A 16496-nucleotide genomic window follows, 5' to 3' on the forward strand; every position below is an offset into this window, starting at 1 on the left:
TTTTCATCATGTTACACGTCCAAATTCCTGTTGGTTTTCCTGTCTTTTTGCAAAAGAGCATATTTTTCTGTTCTCAAGAAGAAAGCTGGTGTTCTGGCAGATACCTAAGTGTCATTTCAGTGGACCAAAACCTGGTTGCATTCTCATTGTGTGTGTCTTCCTCCACCTGATCTGATTTTTTGTATTACATAGAGTATGTGTCTGTACAGGGAGTGTGGTTGTAGAGAAAAGATCTCGGTTTCAGTTATTCTGTTATTCTGTTAAATAACAGAATCTCTTTATAAGGTGAATGTTTCATTGACATGTCACTGTGTTAGTCCGAGTAGATAAAATAGAGCTCTGCTTAGGGAAGCTTGGCTCATCAAAATGATGAAAAGTTCTTTGTTCTGCCTGTGCTCAAAGCAAGTTATTTTAAGCTATTTTGAAGAACAAAAGCAAATAACCACACCTAAAAATTGCAGAGAACTCCTTAAATATCCTACTTATTCACTATGGAATCAAGCTGAAAATTGCCTTTTGTTTTCGGACATTGTAGGAGGTCAGCCTAGCCTTTGAGAGGTGGAAACTCATTGTTCCTAAAACCAAGAACCTCATGGGCATACTCCCACATTCACTCTCTCTCATGACGTTCTCGAGGAAAAGCAGTGACAACATGAGGATTGTCAGGGTTTCTGAAACTAAAGTGTGCGATCTGATCAGTAATACCATTCAATAAATCTGATCTTCTTAAATGCTTGGAGACCTAACTTACTTCATCCTGAAGATACCGATAGCTTTTAAACAAAAAGAACTGTATTGGCAGAACAATTCTCTTAATGTATTTAAAGTAAGGTTTTTTTTTCTTGATACATAAATACTGCTCCTTGTGTCAAAGTAAAAATCACATCTTATTTCTGTGTTGTCAAAAGTATCTAAACATTACGGAAGCAGAGTCATGTAACCATGGGATTTTTGTAGCTGTTACTGCATAACATCATTTTCTCTGAATTATGGAAGTTGCTGACTGCTGTCCTAGACTGTGTCATGGTCTTCTGAAAGAAATATATGCTGCTGCCTTACAGGTGGATCTGCACGTTGCTGCTCTGCAGACTGCCTGGCATTCGGGCATTTCTTAGGAAGGCTATCTAATTCCAGGGAGTCATTACTGGGTCCTGATGAGGCTTGTCATTAAGAGTACTTCCCAGTACCAGTTCCTCCTTCCAGGCAGCACCTGAATGTTAGCTGCTTCTTGTGAGGAATCCCACCGCTGCCTTAAAGATAGTGGTTTGGTTTTTGGTCCCTTCCATCTGTCCATCTGGTGTGTCGTGTCCACCCCCCCCCCCCCCCCCCCCCCGGGAGAGTCATTTAATAGGTGCCTTTAATATAGTATTTAGCAGCTACCCAGACTGACTTTCCTTGACAGAAGCCAGGACAGTCGTGCTCTCCTTGTGGCACACAGCAATTCTTTTTTTTATTGGTTTTCTCACATAAGGGAGTGAAGCTAGATGAGAATGATGGAAATTAGGATTAGAGTAATGACAAAACTTCATGACAATACAGTAATAAACCCCACAGTGTGTGAGTTTTGCAGCTTGTGGTCCGGCTGGGTGGGTTTTTTTTGAGATGCTCTAGGCCTGCTTAGAAGGTGAGACTTGCTGAAGCGCGTTGGGTGTTCTGACTGCCCGAGAGGCCGCTCGAAGGCCCCGGTGCAGAAGGCACGCTAGCTTTGCAGCACGGGAAGGCCTCTTCGAGAAGAATAAGGAAGGCCTGCGTTCCCCAAGGGCAGAGGCTTTGCCCGCTCCGGGCGAGGCTCGGAGGGCGGCCGCGGCCCCGGCCCCGGCCCCGCCGCATCGGCCTGACTGAAATGCGCGGCCGTAGCCTCGAGGTGGCAGCACCGCATGCCGTTTCCCTGCCTCTCACAAAATGTCTAACGGGCAAAGGTGCAGGCGGGGAAACTTTCCGTGCCTCCCGGCGAACCCGCGGTTGAAACACGAAATCCAGGGAAAAGCCCTGGCTCGGGCTTTGCGCAGCGGCCGGCGGGGAAACGGGGCCAGCGCCCTGCCGAAGGTCCCGCCGGCGGCCGAGGCTGCGGGGCGCCCCGGCCTCGCTGCCTGCCGCTGCCTGGGGAGGGTGCAGGCGCGGCGGTAGGGTAGGGCTGTGCGTGGAAAGGCATGTAAAACCCATCCACGGAAACGTTATTTTTAAAATACTGCGATTAGTAAAATTTGTTTGACCTTTTTTTCAGTTTCTTGAGTGACCTCTTTTGCTTGCTGGTTAGTAAATGTTTTAATAATTCTATTAAATAGCTCAGGAACAAGTCCCGGAACTTGTAATAGTTTACCTGAATAGTAAAAGTACTATTCACTTTTGTCAAGCTCGATTCATCAGCGTGTTTTTAACGTTACTTTTCTTTCTCATGCATGCAACCTTGCAGTTATGGTCAGGTTGGAAACCTTACCTGTGGTGCAGGTAATGTAATGAAAACCCTGAAGGTTTTCATGTCAGAGTAAGTCAAAGTCCCTTTGGTTTTTCTTGATGTCACGGGAAAAAAAAAGTACAGAGAAGTTCACTGGTTAGTCTCATCCTATTTATTTAAAAATTACCAAAACCAGACATTATTTTTTCCCCCACCCATCAGATAGTCCCTGTTTTGTTTATCAAGTGGAGTAATATGACCAGTGTGTTCTGGTCCAAGAGGATACCAGTTAGTGTGCTGAAATGGACTAATTGAATTAACAAACTCTTCTTGAAAGGAGGGAATAGATAAAATAGGTCCCAATTCCAGAAGATAATTAAGGTAGGCATGTTCTTTAAAAGCCTGATTTGTAGTCCCTTTGATTTCACTGGGGCTGTGTGCACACCAAAAGTTAGATGCACACTTGAATCATCGCAATATTTTTCCTGTTGTTTTCTCCAGCCAAAACAGCTAAGAAAGTTCAGAGATAGATGCGATTTAGATTCTTCCAATGAAACGCTTTTTTTTTTTTCTCCTGTTAAATTATTACCAAATGTCCAGATGCTTGTTTGCTGTCATTGGTTTTGACTAAATATTGGAAAACTGCAGTTGTCTGAAGATAAGAATTTATCCCTTTTTATGTTTTATTTAGTGAACTACTTTGCTTTATATTTGCCTTTTGGGAAACAACCAAAGATAGATTTCTAGCTGAACTTTAATGGCATCTGTATCAGAAAGTTGCAGTGATGTTTTTTTCATTCTGCTTCTGAACTCAGAGTAACCTGAGAATTTTTGTTTGTATTCACCATTACTATCTTAGATCCAACCTACTGCATACTTCGTTGATTTTTGTTCAAAATCTTAATACTAAACTTAAGTAAAAAAATAAACCTCAAACAAAACCCCACAGTCTTTTTTTGGGGTACCATTTGTATTACAGTGTAAAATAAGCTATTAGCAACGTTTTTTGCTTTGTTTACTCTTCCTTTTAATGCATGCATAGTAGAGAACTGTATTAAAAGTTTAAGAACCTCTTGGAGGTGAATTATTACCTTCATGCATTGACATTTGTTTCTTTTGATAAAATTAAAATTGGGGAGGTTGATCACATTTTAGTGAAACCCTTATTCTGTCAAGAAACAAACATATTTGGCAATGGGATTTTTCCTTGTCCTTGAATTTGTTTTACGATTGCAAAATAAAAATTCAGAATAGCAGTAGTAGTCACACATATCAAATCTTTTATGTAAAAGCAATCTATATCTGCATGTGTAGCAGATACAAATATTCCCAAACATTGTCTTTAAGTCTGAGTCCTGTATAGTAAGGTTGAGAAGAACTGTAAAATGTAGCTTCACTTTCTATTTGTAATCTTTCTTGCTCTTTCTGTAGTAAGTATGACATTTGTTATTGACATTTACAAAAGATATGGGTTAATACATGGTAATCTGTTACTTGGCTTAATCACTCTGTTAAAAATATTTTTTAAAGTGCTTCTCTTTGATCTTTTTTTAATAATAAAGTAAGCCATAGTTTTCTGAACGTTTTCTTCTACATGCTTATTCAATTTTTTTTTTTTCCCCTAACATGTGCTATTTGCTAGAGTTAACAAAAAAACCTGGAAGTGGGATACACGGACTTTTAAAAGGTTGCACATGGCAAAAGATGACAAAACCCGTGGATTTTTATTAAGTTTACTTTGGCAGTCTTATTCCTAGGGCAGTGAACTTTGTGCTTGCTTGCTTATTTACTTATTTGTGGTTGAATCAGTATTTTTAGGATCTCTTTTGTGTATTTATTTGTTTAAAATCTTGAGTTCTGGCAATCAAAAATAAAGCATTTTGTCTCCAGTGCTGCCGTTTTAAATGCTGCTGCTGAATTTTAACCACTGCATTAGATTGAAACCTACATGCTGTTAACCACTGAGCCAAAATGAAATCGACCACTGCATTGAAATCAGAGTTGGCAGTTGTATATGGACTTGAAGGAGTTGGTAATAGCAGTGCACCCGTGTTTCTTTAATGGGGTTTTTATTCTCTGTTTTCAGTTTTAATGGTGCCATTTTGATTTAAAGACCATTTCTTAATAACGATGCACATTTTTATTGAAATATTTTCAATGTAACTTAAGAAGAAAATAACAATAAAGCCATCCGTTAGGAGTGGTTTCCTCAGAAACAAAATGTTCTGCTGCATACTCCCATGATAATGCAGTGTGCTTGTTTTATTTATAAAGCAATCTTGTGTAAGAAGATAAGTAAGAAGATTTCTTCATGTTTCGTGAACCTTTATTTGCGGTTAAAAATTGTAAAATGTATTTATGTTTTATAGAGGAAGTTTTGCTAAGGAAAGATTTTCAGCTTCTGAATTTACATTTTGTAACTTTCTTTTGAATTTGCTTCACCAAGCATATGAAAAATGAACCTCGTTGCATGGTTGACCTCTTAGTCTTTTGAAATTTTTGTTTCTTATTAATAGGACTGGATCCCTCCCAATTCAGAGTCCATTGCCATTACCATAAAGATGAGGAGAATGATGCCTTGGTTGGTGGCCCAGCTCAGCTCACTGATGAGGAGAAATATAGGGATTGTGAAAGATTCAAGTTTTGCTGCCTCAAATGTGGAACAGAAAATATTTATGACAATGTCTTTGATGGCTCGGTTAGTTTTTTTTTTTCCTGTTTCATTTCTGTTCACCGGTGAGGGAGAAAAATACTTGTAGAGAGAACAGCTTTTTGCTAGGATTTGTCGGCTGTAGGAGAAGATACCATATTGTTTGAGTCGTGCTATTTATAGCTTTGGAACAGCAATTTGCGATAGGATAGTGCTGAAATGTTTTTCCCACTTTTGCCTTTCAGCTGTGTCGTCTAGCAGAACATGTGAGATTATCTGGCTTCATTAATTTGTTTGCCCACAGTCGTGAATGATTGTTGCTGTAACTTCTTAAGGAATCCTTATCTTAACACCTTAGTAACTTCCAGTTCTCTCTTTAATGAAACTTTCATATACCGACGGCAATTTCTTATCCTAAATCATATTAATTGGAAAAAGTGTTTTTGAAACTTGTGTTTATCTTGCTACATCCCACCTCCCTTCTTGCCAGTAGGGTTTTCTGTGTTATCTTTCCTTCTGTCTTTGTGTGTTGAACATAAAAAGTCATAGGGGTACATTCTTGTTGAGAAGTTCTGCCAGAAAATGTATCTCTGACCTTGGATCGCAACTTGAAATAGGGCCAAGTATTTAACTCTACAGCAATGTTGTGTATGTATTAGTCATTGGCAAATTAGCGAGCTTCAGAGTAGTGGAAACCTTGAAACTGAAAGCAAATAAATCTTTTTAATCTAAATTAAAACTAATTATTTTAAGTTAATTTGGACAAACAGCAGATGTTTTACATTTTTTTGAATCAAAATAAAGCAGTCTTTGGAAACAAGTAACAGGGAAAGACATCCAAGTCAAGCGATACTTTGTGAATCCTTGACTTTTGTTCATTACGGCTGTAAATAAGATAGTTAATAACATGTAGGCTTGACAACTTGCAGATGGGCTAACTGAAGAGAAGTGGATGTCGAACTCCTTTAAAAACAAATAAACAAAGATAACCGAAAAAAAACACCAAACAACAAAAGAAACCCCTAAACCAAACCAAACCAAACAAACAAACAAAAAAACCCCACACAAACCCAAAACCCTCCCCTCTGTTCCTCCTGGAATTGTTTAGTGTTGTGGGTGGGGGTTTAGCCAAGAAGACTCACAAAAGCCAAGTCTTACCTTGAAAGTTTTCTAAAAATTGTATAACTGGTCAACCTACCAGGTGGTTCTTATTTTAATGGGAATTCTGTCAACTTAACTTCAGCTGTTCGCACATCACTTCCAGGTTCTGAAACTTTAATGTCAGCTGTTCAGAAGGTTTTGAAAATAAGGGAAATGAGATGGTGTAGAATAGTAAGAGCTATTCTTTGCACTTGGAGAAAATAAAAGATGGTAATGTCATTCTTGTTTGACGAGGTTTGTCTCTATAGCCCTGTTGGTAATTTCATGATTGGCATCTATAAGGTTGATGTCAGTGTCCTTATCAGTGGGATTGGGCAGAACTTTGATGTGCCTGATAAAACAACAAACCTGTGTTGTTTGGGGGGAGCTGGGGGAGTGTGATTTGTCCATAGATTATTTTTTTTACTTAGCATTATTTTTTGAATTAGTAACTTTGTAACAGGTGAAGAAGCATGTTCTCCAAAAGACCTTTCATTAAGAAGAGAATAGGAAAATTCTGGGTCAGAGAAGTCTCTGTATGGGTGTGGCCAACTGTGATGGGAAGAAAGAAGGCCTAGATATTAGAGGCACTTTAAGACTATTATTTAAAAAAAACATGTCTAAACTCCTGTGATAACTTCTGCTACCATCATCTGTTGTAATGATGCATGCTGTTTTTATACTTCTGTTTTCAGGGGCGATTTATTGAAGCCAGCTTGCAAAGGTGCAGTAAGACTGAATGTGAAGAGCCTCCTTTCAACTATGTGGTTCAAATGAACAACAAATTACTGTTGGATATTAGACGCTACCTCAGAAAATATTATAATGTAAGTATTCAGGAAATATTCTGCTATATGAAATGAGTTTTCTAAGTGGTGCTGAGTTTTTAGTCACTGTTGTAGTACTTTTTTTTATAGTCTAAGGTAATAGTGTGCAATGTCAATATCCAACTTGATGAAAATAAAACAATTAATGATTTGAAATTCTAATTTAGAATGTTTGTTTTCTCAGTTCAGTCTCAAGTCAAGATAGTCAGATGCATTTAAATTTTTGTAACTCTGTGTGTCAGCATTATTACAGATGTATTAGCTCTCTGTTTTCCAGACTTTTAGACAAAAAAAAATGCAGAGCTGATTATCTTAATGCTTTTGAGAAAATCTGTGAAGCCTATCAAATATGCAGATATCAATTTCTCATGTAATTGAAATCTGATTCTCTTTCTCCAACCCAAATTGATGTATATTGTGTTACATTGTGAAAAGGAAAACTGAATGTAGCTCTGTCAAAATTCTTTGAAGCACAATAGGAAGGGAGATACTATCAATCTTTCTTCATAATGATTGGGAGGGGAAAAAAGAGGAGAAAAATGGGTAGTTAGTTAATTTGATATAATTCTCTTTTTTGGGGGGCAGTGCAAGGAATCCAAAGCTAGCGGTAGTAGTTGGCTTCATATGGCATTGTGGGGAAAAAAAAAAAGAGTAATATTTGCAATTCCCATCTTTGCACTGTCTAAAGTGGTGACTGGTTAGGAAAAAAAACCACCAGGATTTTAAAATTACGTCAGTATGTTTTGCATCTCTAATATGCTGGAAGCACCATATTTTGTGAATTGGCAGCTAGCTGTTTTGGTCAAATTTCCATAGATGATCTCATCCTGTTGCCTGCCTGCCTGCCTTTTTTGGTCGTCCAACTTTGCCTGTTTTCACAGCTTCAGGGCAGACATTAATTTTGAAGGCACTCATAATCTTTGGGTGCTCACAACTTTTGATATACTCAAAAACATAAATTGTGTTTGAAAATTTGGGCTGTAAATGAATGGCTTACCTAACTCATGATATGTTTTCTTAACTGTTACAAAGCTTTTGCAGGCAGCAGCTACGGTGCTAATAATTATCATTATAGTTTAATAGAAGTGTGCATTTTGTATTATCTTTATTCTATATTAGTTCTTATTGCAATTGTAGGTAAGTGTCTTCTAAGCTCTTTCCTGGAAATTTAATAATTTCTGAATGTATAAATACTTCCTTTGAAGGCCTTTGCATCAAAAGGAGGACAAAACTTTCTTAAAGTATTTAAATTCAGGCAGTATTTCACAAGGTAGGGATAGATTGTTCCTTTCCATTGAAGTTAAAGGTAGATGACTTGGACACAGTTACCAAAATGAAAGATCTCACATCACTTTATTGAAAATCTAAGTGGCTGCAAAATTATCATTCAGCTGATATTACTATGCATATTATATTAAATTATACACAGACTGCTTTTGTATAAAAGTTGCTTCTGATTAACTTCTTTATATTTAATGTATGTACATTATGATAATACACAATGCCGCATGCTAAGTAATTTCTGGCATATGAAGTGCTAGAAAATGTGCATAAGATGTGCAATAGTAAACTTGATGAATGAAGATACATGTAAGGGCAGGAAAAATTCTTTTATTACTGGTAGGAACAAAAAGGGGTATAATATTTTACTCCATTCTTGCCTTTTTTTCTTCTTTCAAGACCAAACTGTAAAATGTTTGAGTATTGAACATTACAATTGGCTTATATTGTATTAAAATCTATTAAATATCTTACTACATGGTATATATGATAATGAAGTGTTCTTCAAAGGAATGTATTTGTCCTTGTAAATAAAAGCTTTATAAACTCAGTTATACTTTTAGTACTGAGAATTTACTTTTAACCTAATTGGCTATAATAATAAGGTTTAAAACTACTTTTTGACTGTGGAATACATTCAGACTCTGAAAGTTTGAGATCATTTTACTGTAAAAAGTAATTTCTAGATTGCACAATAATTTTCATTTTGAAAAAGGGCTTTCCATGAAGTTGGGCATGTAAATTTTTTGTACTGTTAGCTCTTCAAAAATCAGATGCCATGAGTTTTAGTTTATTCCTTTCATCAAGTACTTGTAGTGACTGTATAACAGCTGGACTTGAAATTAATCAAATAGGTGTTTACACTGATATATAATCCTATAAAATATAAAGGCACACCCAGTAGTAGTGTGACAGAGACTGTCTGAACAAAACGTTTGATGAAACTTTGAGATGCTTATTTAACAGTCTCCTCTTGTAGCGGTTGCATCTGAAAGGTGCAGAAATACCAATTTAAAACAGGGAAATATATTGTCTGTCACTTTTTTTGTTAGGTATTACTGCTGTTTGTGTGCTGGTCAAAAGGCACATAATACAATAACATAAGACACAAAAAAGAATTTTTTAACCTTTCAAATAATGAGCTACCTTTTATGAAGACAGCCTTACGTGAGACTTTCAGCCTGATCTACAGCTCACTGAAATGAATAAGCTTTTTTCAGTGAGCTTTGAATCAGATTTTTTTTAAAGTGTTTAAGATCATTGCATGTTGTTTCCTTTAGTCTGTTGAAATGCTTTTATATGTGTCTTTGTAAATTTAGGGGCAGGGGGGAGTGCCATAAAATCTAAAAGTGGAAAATCTACTTGCCCTTTTTGGCACATGAAACTGGTAAATAAATAAATACAATGGTGATATACTTCTTTCCTTTAAAAAAGATGCAAATGTAAGTGCATAAATAGAATTTTGTAAGCCTCCTACAAATTCCATTGTTTTTGTAAATTACTCACCTTTTATATAAAATTTTCTGTTTCCACAATCATTTTTTGCCATTAAACATTGAAATGTTTTATATCTGTCTTCCAAAACGTATCTACCATTGCTCCAGTATTTTTTCGATTTCTTAATGGTATTAACAATACCAAGTTTGATAATCTTACTCCTAACTGTAAATATATCTAAAAAATTACGTGCCGAGATTTTATTTCTTTTCAGAAATGCATTATTCTATGAGATTGATCCTGTTGTGTGTTTTTTTTTTTAATTCTGCTTCAGAAGAGCAAATAGATGAAAAGAGAGAGAAACGCTAGCTAATCTAAATTGGGAAATGAAGAGGGCTTTTTTAAGCATGAAAATTTCATCATCTTGTCAGCTGGCAGAATGCCTGCTGTGTGGATTCACAAAGGCTAAGAATTACACTTTCATGAAATTTTCCTCACTAACTGCCCTGGTTAATTTGAAAGATAACCCACTGTTCTAATTCATTCCTCAATTGGGCGGTGCAGGTTTTATCTTTGATCTGACAAAGCATTTGTGTTAATCGTTTTGGCCCTCTACTAGACACTCTTGGGATTGTGCTTTTACAATAAATGTGTCTGTGATAGCTCTTTAGTCTATTATACTTACAATAGATCCATAGAACTGGTAATTAATTCTGTGCTGCTTTGGAAATGGGGAAGAATAGGTGTAGCTCTGTCAAGTGCTGCTGGGAAGTTTGTTTAGCTAGTTCATTTTTGAAGTGTTACCCTCAGCCATCAGTGAAACATCCATGCTAGGGAATGGGTGAAAACTGAAATCTGCAAGCGTATCTGGAAAAACAGGCCAACATTTGTGCATAGGAGGGTGTAATTTCATTTACAGTAAGTTGATCTAATTATTACGATGGAAACTGTTTTGTGTTTCCCGCTCGGATATTCAAATGCTCATTTTTGAGCACTTGGTAAATAAACACTACTTCTTAGACCCCCTTTTAAAAAGCCCTGTAAAAATCAGTATGCACATCCATAAAATGAATCCCATATCTTGCTCAGCTGTTGAGGTGTTAGTTTTGCCAACTAAAAAGAACAGAATAAAAAACCCCAGCGTATCGTATATGCCATTTGAGCAGTAGCAAAATTCATACTGAACTGCTTGGCCTGGGGAGCTGTTGTCCCTGAAGCAGCAGTTTTTTAAGCTGGTTTTTAAGTGTACGTGTGTGGTGTATATTTATAGTCAGTTATAGTTAGTAGTATATTTGTAAGCTAAAACCTGGTTTAATACAGATGCTCTTTATATGCTGTCTAGTTAATAGTGTATGGCATCTTTAGATATTTTGTTTTTCAAAATGCATGAAATGTTGCAGACTTCAAGAGGGTTTTAAAAAATACTGGAAAAAATCTTGGTCTAACCTGTATTGCACTGTTTTTGTTTTACAGTCTTTTTCTACTGGACTACTGTAACCCACAGGCAAAAGTGAGTTTGAAGGCTATTGAACACTGCTAAATAACTTTATACTGTTCAGCTGCGAAAATTCAGTGTTCAATAGCCCTCAAAATTTCTCATTTCTTACCTGTGGTGGGGTGGTCTACTGCTTGCACATTAGGTCGCAGTATAAAAGCATGTTGGTACACTTTTCAATGACTTTAAAGTATTATTTTTTATATATATATCTATTGCTGTTCTGACTCTTGTATATACGTTCTTGAGTTTTGCATTAGTATTTTGCGCACTTAAAAAAGGTAAAAGATTTATAAACAAGATCCTAGTACGAGAGGCGATAGCATTCACACAGGGTTTTGGGATTGCGTGGCATATTCACTTAAGAGAACAGAGATGACAGGGCTTGTTGTGAACCTGGAATCTCCCACACTTCAATCAAGTGTATTGCCAACAACCCACAGGTGTACACCACATGAACGGGTGAAAATATGATTGTAGATGATGGTGATGACTTTTGTAATCATGTTCTCACAACAGTCATGTATTGAAAGCTTTTTTTGGTGGGTGGGTTGGGTAGGGGTAAGAAGTTTCTTTGGCATGAGGGAAAGGTGCCTAGTAGTGGCAGTAGTACAGTGTTTTATTTATTGTTGTGCTAATAGTGCTAGAAGTATATGGGCATGTGATGAAGAGTAGGTAGGGCCAGGAAATAGAAGGAATTGTGACGCCAGCTGATGTGGTAGGCACAATCAGATAGCTAGACTCTGCCATCAAATTAACTCCAGTGATTATTTTGAGTCCTTCCTGTTTGTATGGAAATGGGCTTCTGAGTCTCTTCCAAGTGTGAACTTGTATCACTGTCATTTGGGTTTATACATACAGAAACCAAGACATTTATTTTTAGTACTGAAAGCTTCCAAGTCAAGGCAGAATGGAAAGCAATTGGAGTGAAAGATGAAAGATTAATGTGATTCCATTCACAGTTTACTGGGGACCTGAGAGAGGGAAGGGAGACTGCCACCAGATTATCAAGAGTTTCCTCCTCCCCTCCACAGTAGCATTTTCTGATTCTTTCCTTGATTGAGGTTGGCAAATGGGTTGTATTTGGAATCGTGTTTTGGTTAACCGGGAGAAACTAGGAATATCTTGATTATTGAACAGAGCAGTCAGTATGCTACCATATGAAAGCATTATACATCTGTCTTTCTGATATAATTTATGTTTATTGAATAGTAAAAATAGCCCTTTGGTCACAGGGAGTAGTGCATTTTGGGGATGAGTAAGCAGTTATTTGTCACAGCATTCATAGCGTCTATTAACTGGAATTGATTCACTATTACTGCAAATTCTCCATGATCTGCCCTGTAAAGGAATTGTTTGTTTTAGACTTAGAGCATCAATATGATTTTTAGTGAAGTGCTTCAAAGTAACGATCAATATGCCTTTACAAAGGGTTTAACTCTCTTCATTGGATTTTACTGGCCATGATGGACACGCATCCGTCTCACTGATGGTTGAGTGAGGCTGAGTGTGGCTCTCCGCACTCCTGAGTTTTAGCCACTGAGAATGAGTGAACATAGGTAAAGAAGCAGTGTCTTTTTACTGTTGATTCTTCCTAGTGCTTTGTCCACAGTCTGGTGCCGTGCCAGAGAAGACTTAATGACACTAGATATCTCTCTCAGCGCGTTGTAGAAAAGGCTCCCCAGGCTGGCCACCACATGGAACAGGTTCTAAGAAATAGGGATTGCTTCAATAGAGTAAAACTAACTTTATAATTTCCTCTGTAGGTAGAATACAGGAATGTAAGGGCTTATTATCACAATAATTTGTCTGCTTAGGCTTATAAATGGCAGTATTGTGAAGATCATGTTACAGGAAGTGTGCCCAGAGGTAAATATGGTCATGGTTATGATTGCCACCAAGTGTGTAATGTTTACCTAGGTGATTGAATCACTCATCTAATAACAAGATGTTTCTGCCTTCAGAGGATTACAGAAAGCACTGTCTTTGAAGGTACTCTGTTGGAACTGATCTGTTGCCCCAGTCAAAGCAATGATGAATTTTGGCAACAGTTGGAGAGCATGTTTGTGCTGCAGGATAGAGATGGGGTTGCAGCTCTGTGTGTCTGATCTGGCTTTAAAATGACTACAAAGTATGTAGCTTTGGTGTACCAGTAGCAGTATTTGTTATGAGATTCTGTAGCCAATAATCTAAAATCCTGGGCAAATCTGTGCAGCCTATGGAGAGGTCTGCCACAACTGCATTACTAATAGTGCCTCTGCATGCTACTTTAGAGAGAGTGAGCAAATGTGCCCTCCTTTGGATACCTTGGATTGACAGAAGTGCTATATAGTTTTGTAGGGTGTGCTTCTTCTGAGACTATTTTAATAACAAATCAAGAATCACAAGATGATCTACAGTAAATCACTGGTCTTGAAAGGATCAGTATTAATCTTTCTTCTTTTTACAGTAGTTTGAGATCCATTTTAACTCTGTTTAGGTTTTTGTTATGTTCAATTTAAATTTTTGTTGGAAAACGATCCCACTAGTCTCTAAAGACATTATGAGAAGCAGAAGTCCAGGTAAACTAATTAAGGCTTACAGTGAGTTTTAAAACCACCAATTCTCATGGAATTTCGATACTGTTAATGCCTTATGGTATAATAATTTGCAGCAACAAATTACTGAAATATCAAACGAGATTAAGTCTGTGTTATTCTACAGAAACTTGTAATAGAGAACACATTATAACAGGCTTGCTAGGAGATGGCACAAGTCGAGGTCTGTTGGCCTTGAATACTTGATGCTGGTTGATGTATGTATAACTAGCAATTCTTACAGCTCTCAAGCACCTTACATCCCTCAGGAGAACTAAGTTAAAAACTGAAGCTGAAGAGATCCTGCTTCCACAAGGATAAGTTGGTTTAAAGTTCATGACCTAAAAATGATGTGGTTATCAGAAATGTTTTCGTAGAAGTCACTAATAATAGAGAAATCCATGGTCCAACACTGATTTTAGAAAGTGAAAAGTACTTGCTTTAAGCCTTCCCCTCCCCCCCAAAAAAAAACCAAAAACAAACAAACAAAAAAACCACCACAACAACAACAAAAAAACCCCACAACAAACAAAAAACTGAAGTGGTAATTCAGAGTAGAATGGACATATAAAGAAACAAAATATGGAATGTTTTATAATAACTGGAAGAAATTTAAGTTACCTAGTTATTGTAAGTAATCTAAGGTATTATGAACCTGCCTTCAGTTTAAAAAAAAAAAAAAGCTTAAAATAAATTTTATAGAATTTGGGGAACTAAACTATTTTTGATGCAGTTAACTTCTTTTGCAAACATTTTTGTTCGATGCTGTCTTTCGTAGTCCACATTCCTGAAGATCATTGAATAAGAAAATCCTGGCGGTTGGGAGGCGACAGAAGGCATACATGAAAAACATTATGTATGTTTTCCTCAGCGTGCCTTTCCTTGGTGTAGTGGGAAAGGTTCTTGCAGGTGTTTATTTTTTCCTACCCTTAGATGTTAAAAGAATTATTTTCATTTTCTGGTTTAAGCCAGTTAAAATTGTCAAAAAACATTTCCAGTAGCATTTAGTCACTGCTCTGTTTCTTGGTGAAATACTCTTAGGAAAAATCAAATAAGCTGTTCCTCAAAAGAAGTGATTCCAGTATTTTAAATCTCATCATTCAGAAGCTTTGTAGTTAGAAGGTTATTTCAAAAACTTATATTAAACTTAAACAGCTGTTTAGTTCTTGATGTTACTTAGTATTTGATGCTGCAAGAGAAAATGGATGAATGGATAAGCATTCAAGGATCAGACAGATCAAATGGGTAGTTCAGACCTTTCAGCTTGGTTCCTGGAAGTAAGTCATATACATGAAAAAACCTCAGAACAATGAGTCTGGGCAGCACTATTTAGCTAAACTCCTCTGTCTTTGCCTCTTGATTCATGTGCTTAGGGATGGGGAGGGCAACCCCCAACTGAATGAGACTTTTAGGGAATTATTATTATTATTATTTCTTCTTTTACAGTGGCCAAGAGAAATCTAAGCAGTAGCAGAGATAATGCAACAAATTGTCTATAAGATTTCCTATATCCTAGGGAACACCAGGGTCAATTCGCAGCCTGTGCAGTGTTAGAGTTGACATTTGTTGCTCCTCTTGACTCATGAAACCTGTATTCTACAGGTTTGTTAATTAAGAGCCAGGGAAGTTTTGGATCATCTGAGATTAAAAAGAGTTGTTACTTCATTTTAAGTGAGAATGTTCCCATATGCAAGAAGAAATGGCACGACAGCGTTACATTAGACATGGCTTCATAAAAGGGTTTTGTATTTGCTTCGCTGTGTCTCGTTAAGAAGTCAAGGTCTTGTAAGTGCTACACAGTTTCTGTTTTCTACAAAGTGCCAGTAGTTCCTTCAGTGGCTATATGAGGGTGGATTTTTTCTTTTCATCCCCAGGCATTAAGTAAATAACTGCTTTGTATGCCTACTTTGGGAGAAAGTATGATTTAAGTGCAGAACCTTATTCCAGTGAGTAGTCAGGTAGTAAAGCTGTGCTTCAAAACAAGTGTTGGCCCATATGCAGCATCCTATGTATAGGTCTCTGTAAAGAGTCCTAGAAGCTTATCAGTCAGGTTGGCTAGATTTGTCTTCAGATTATATTTCATTATATGGTATCTACTGATGGACTTCAGTCTCCCCACAGCTGCAGCATCCTATAACGGGGGGGGGGGGGGGGGGAAATAGCTGTGTAGTCCTGATAAAACTGTCACAGGGGCTAAATGACAGTCTTGTTCACTTCCTTTCATCTGAAGAGTTTCAGCTATCCAAGTATCTTCAGCCTAGTAGATTGTGTTAGGCTTTGGATCCACAAATGTAGGAGAAACATTTCTGAGGTTTTCCAAAGGTATACCAGGTTTCTACATGAAAATTAAGGCTCTGCAGAATTTGACAAGTAGATGTTTTCCTTTTCTCCTGAACAAAATCATTTTGATATCGGCAAGAAAGACATCTAAAATCCACGACGATCAGTAAAGATTGCCAGATAGGGATATTTGTGCAGTGACTTGAACTCATTCCATCTAAAAATAAAAATCTCCATTTCAGAATTGTAGCAGATACTTGAAATGTCTTGCATCTTTATCTTCAACCTCCTATGGAACAGTATACACAAAACGTTGATGTTTGAAGATGGGTTTGGTTTTTATGCTGGACCAGAAAGCAGTACCTTTTTTTGTCTTGTCTTTTTCTGTTCTATGTTGGTGGGTACAGTTCAAATG

At 37.1% G+C, this 16496-nt stretch overlaps 1 protein-coding gene across 1 annotated transcript in view; it reads left to right on the forward strand.

Annotated features, from left to right (window-relative positions):
* The window catches only part of POLA1 (DNA polymerase alpha 1, catalytic subunit), a 205300-nt gene that overhangs the window by 89053 nt on the left and 99751 nt on the right, over positions 1-16496 (forward strand). Inside the window, exons 33-34 of the mRNA XM_075097393.1 lie at positions 4912-5093; positions 6881-7012. Of these exons, the coding sequence (XP_074953494.1) occupies positions 4912-5093; positions 6881-7012 (314 nt within the window). The remainder of the gene's footprint in view (positions 1-4911; positions 5094-6880; positions 7013-16496) is intronic.

This window comes from Phalacrocorax aristotelis, chromosome 1 (assembly GCF_949628215.1).
Source record: "Phalacrocorax aristotelis chromosome 1, bGulAri2.1, whole genome shotgun sequence".
Classification (NCBI taxonomy): domain Eukaryota; kingdom Metazoa; phylum Chordata; class Aves; order Suliformes; family Phalacrocoracidae; genus Phalacrocorax; species Phalacrocorax aristotelis.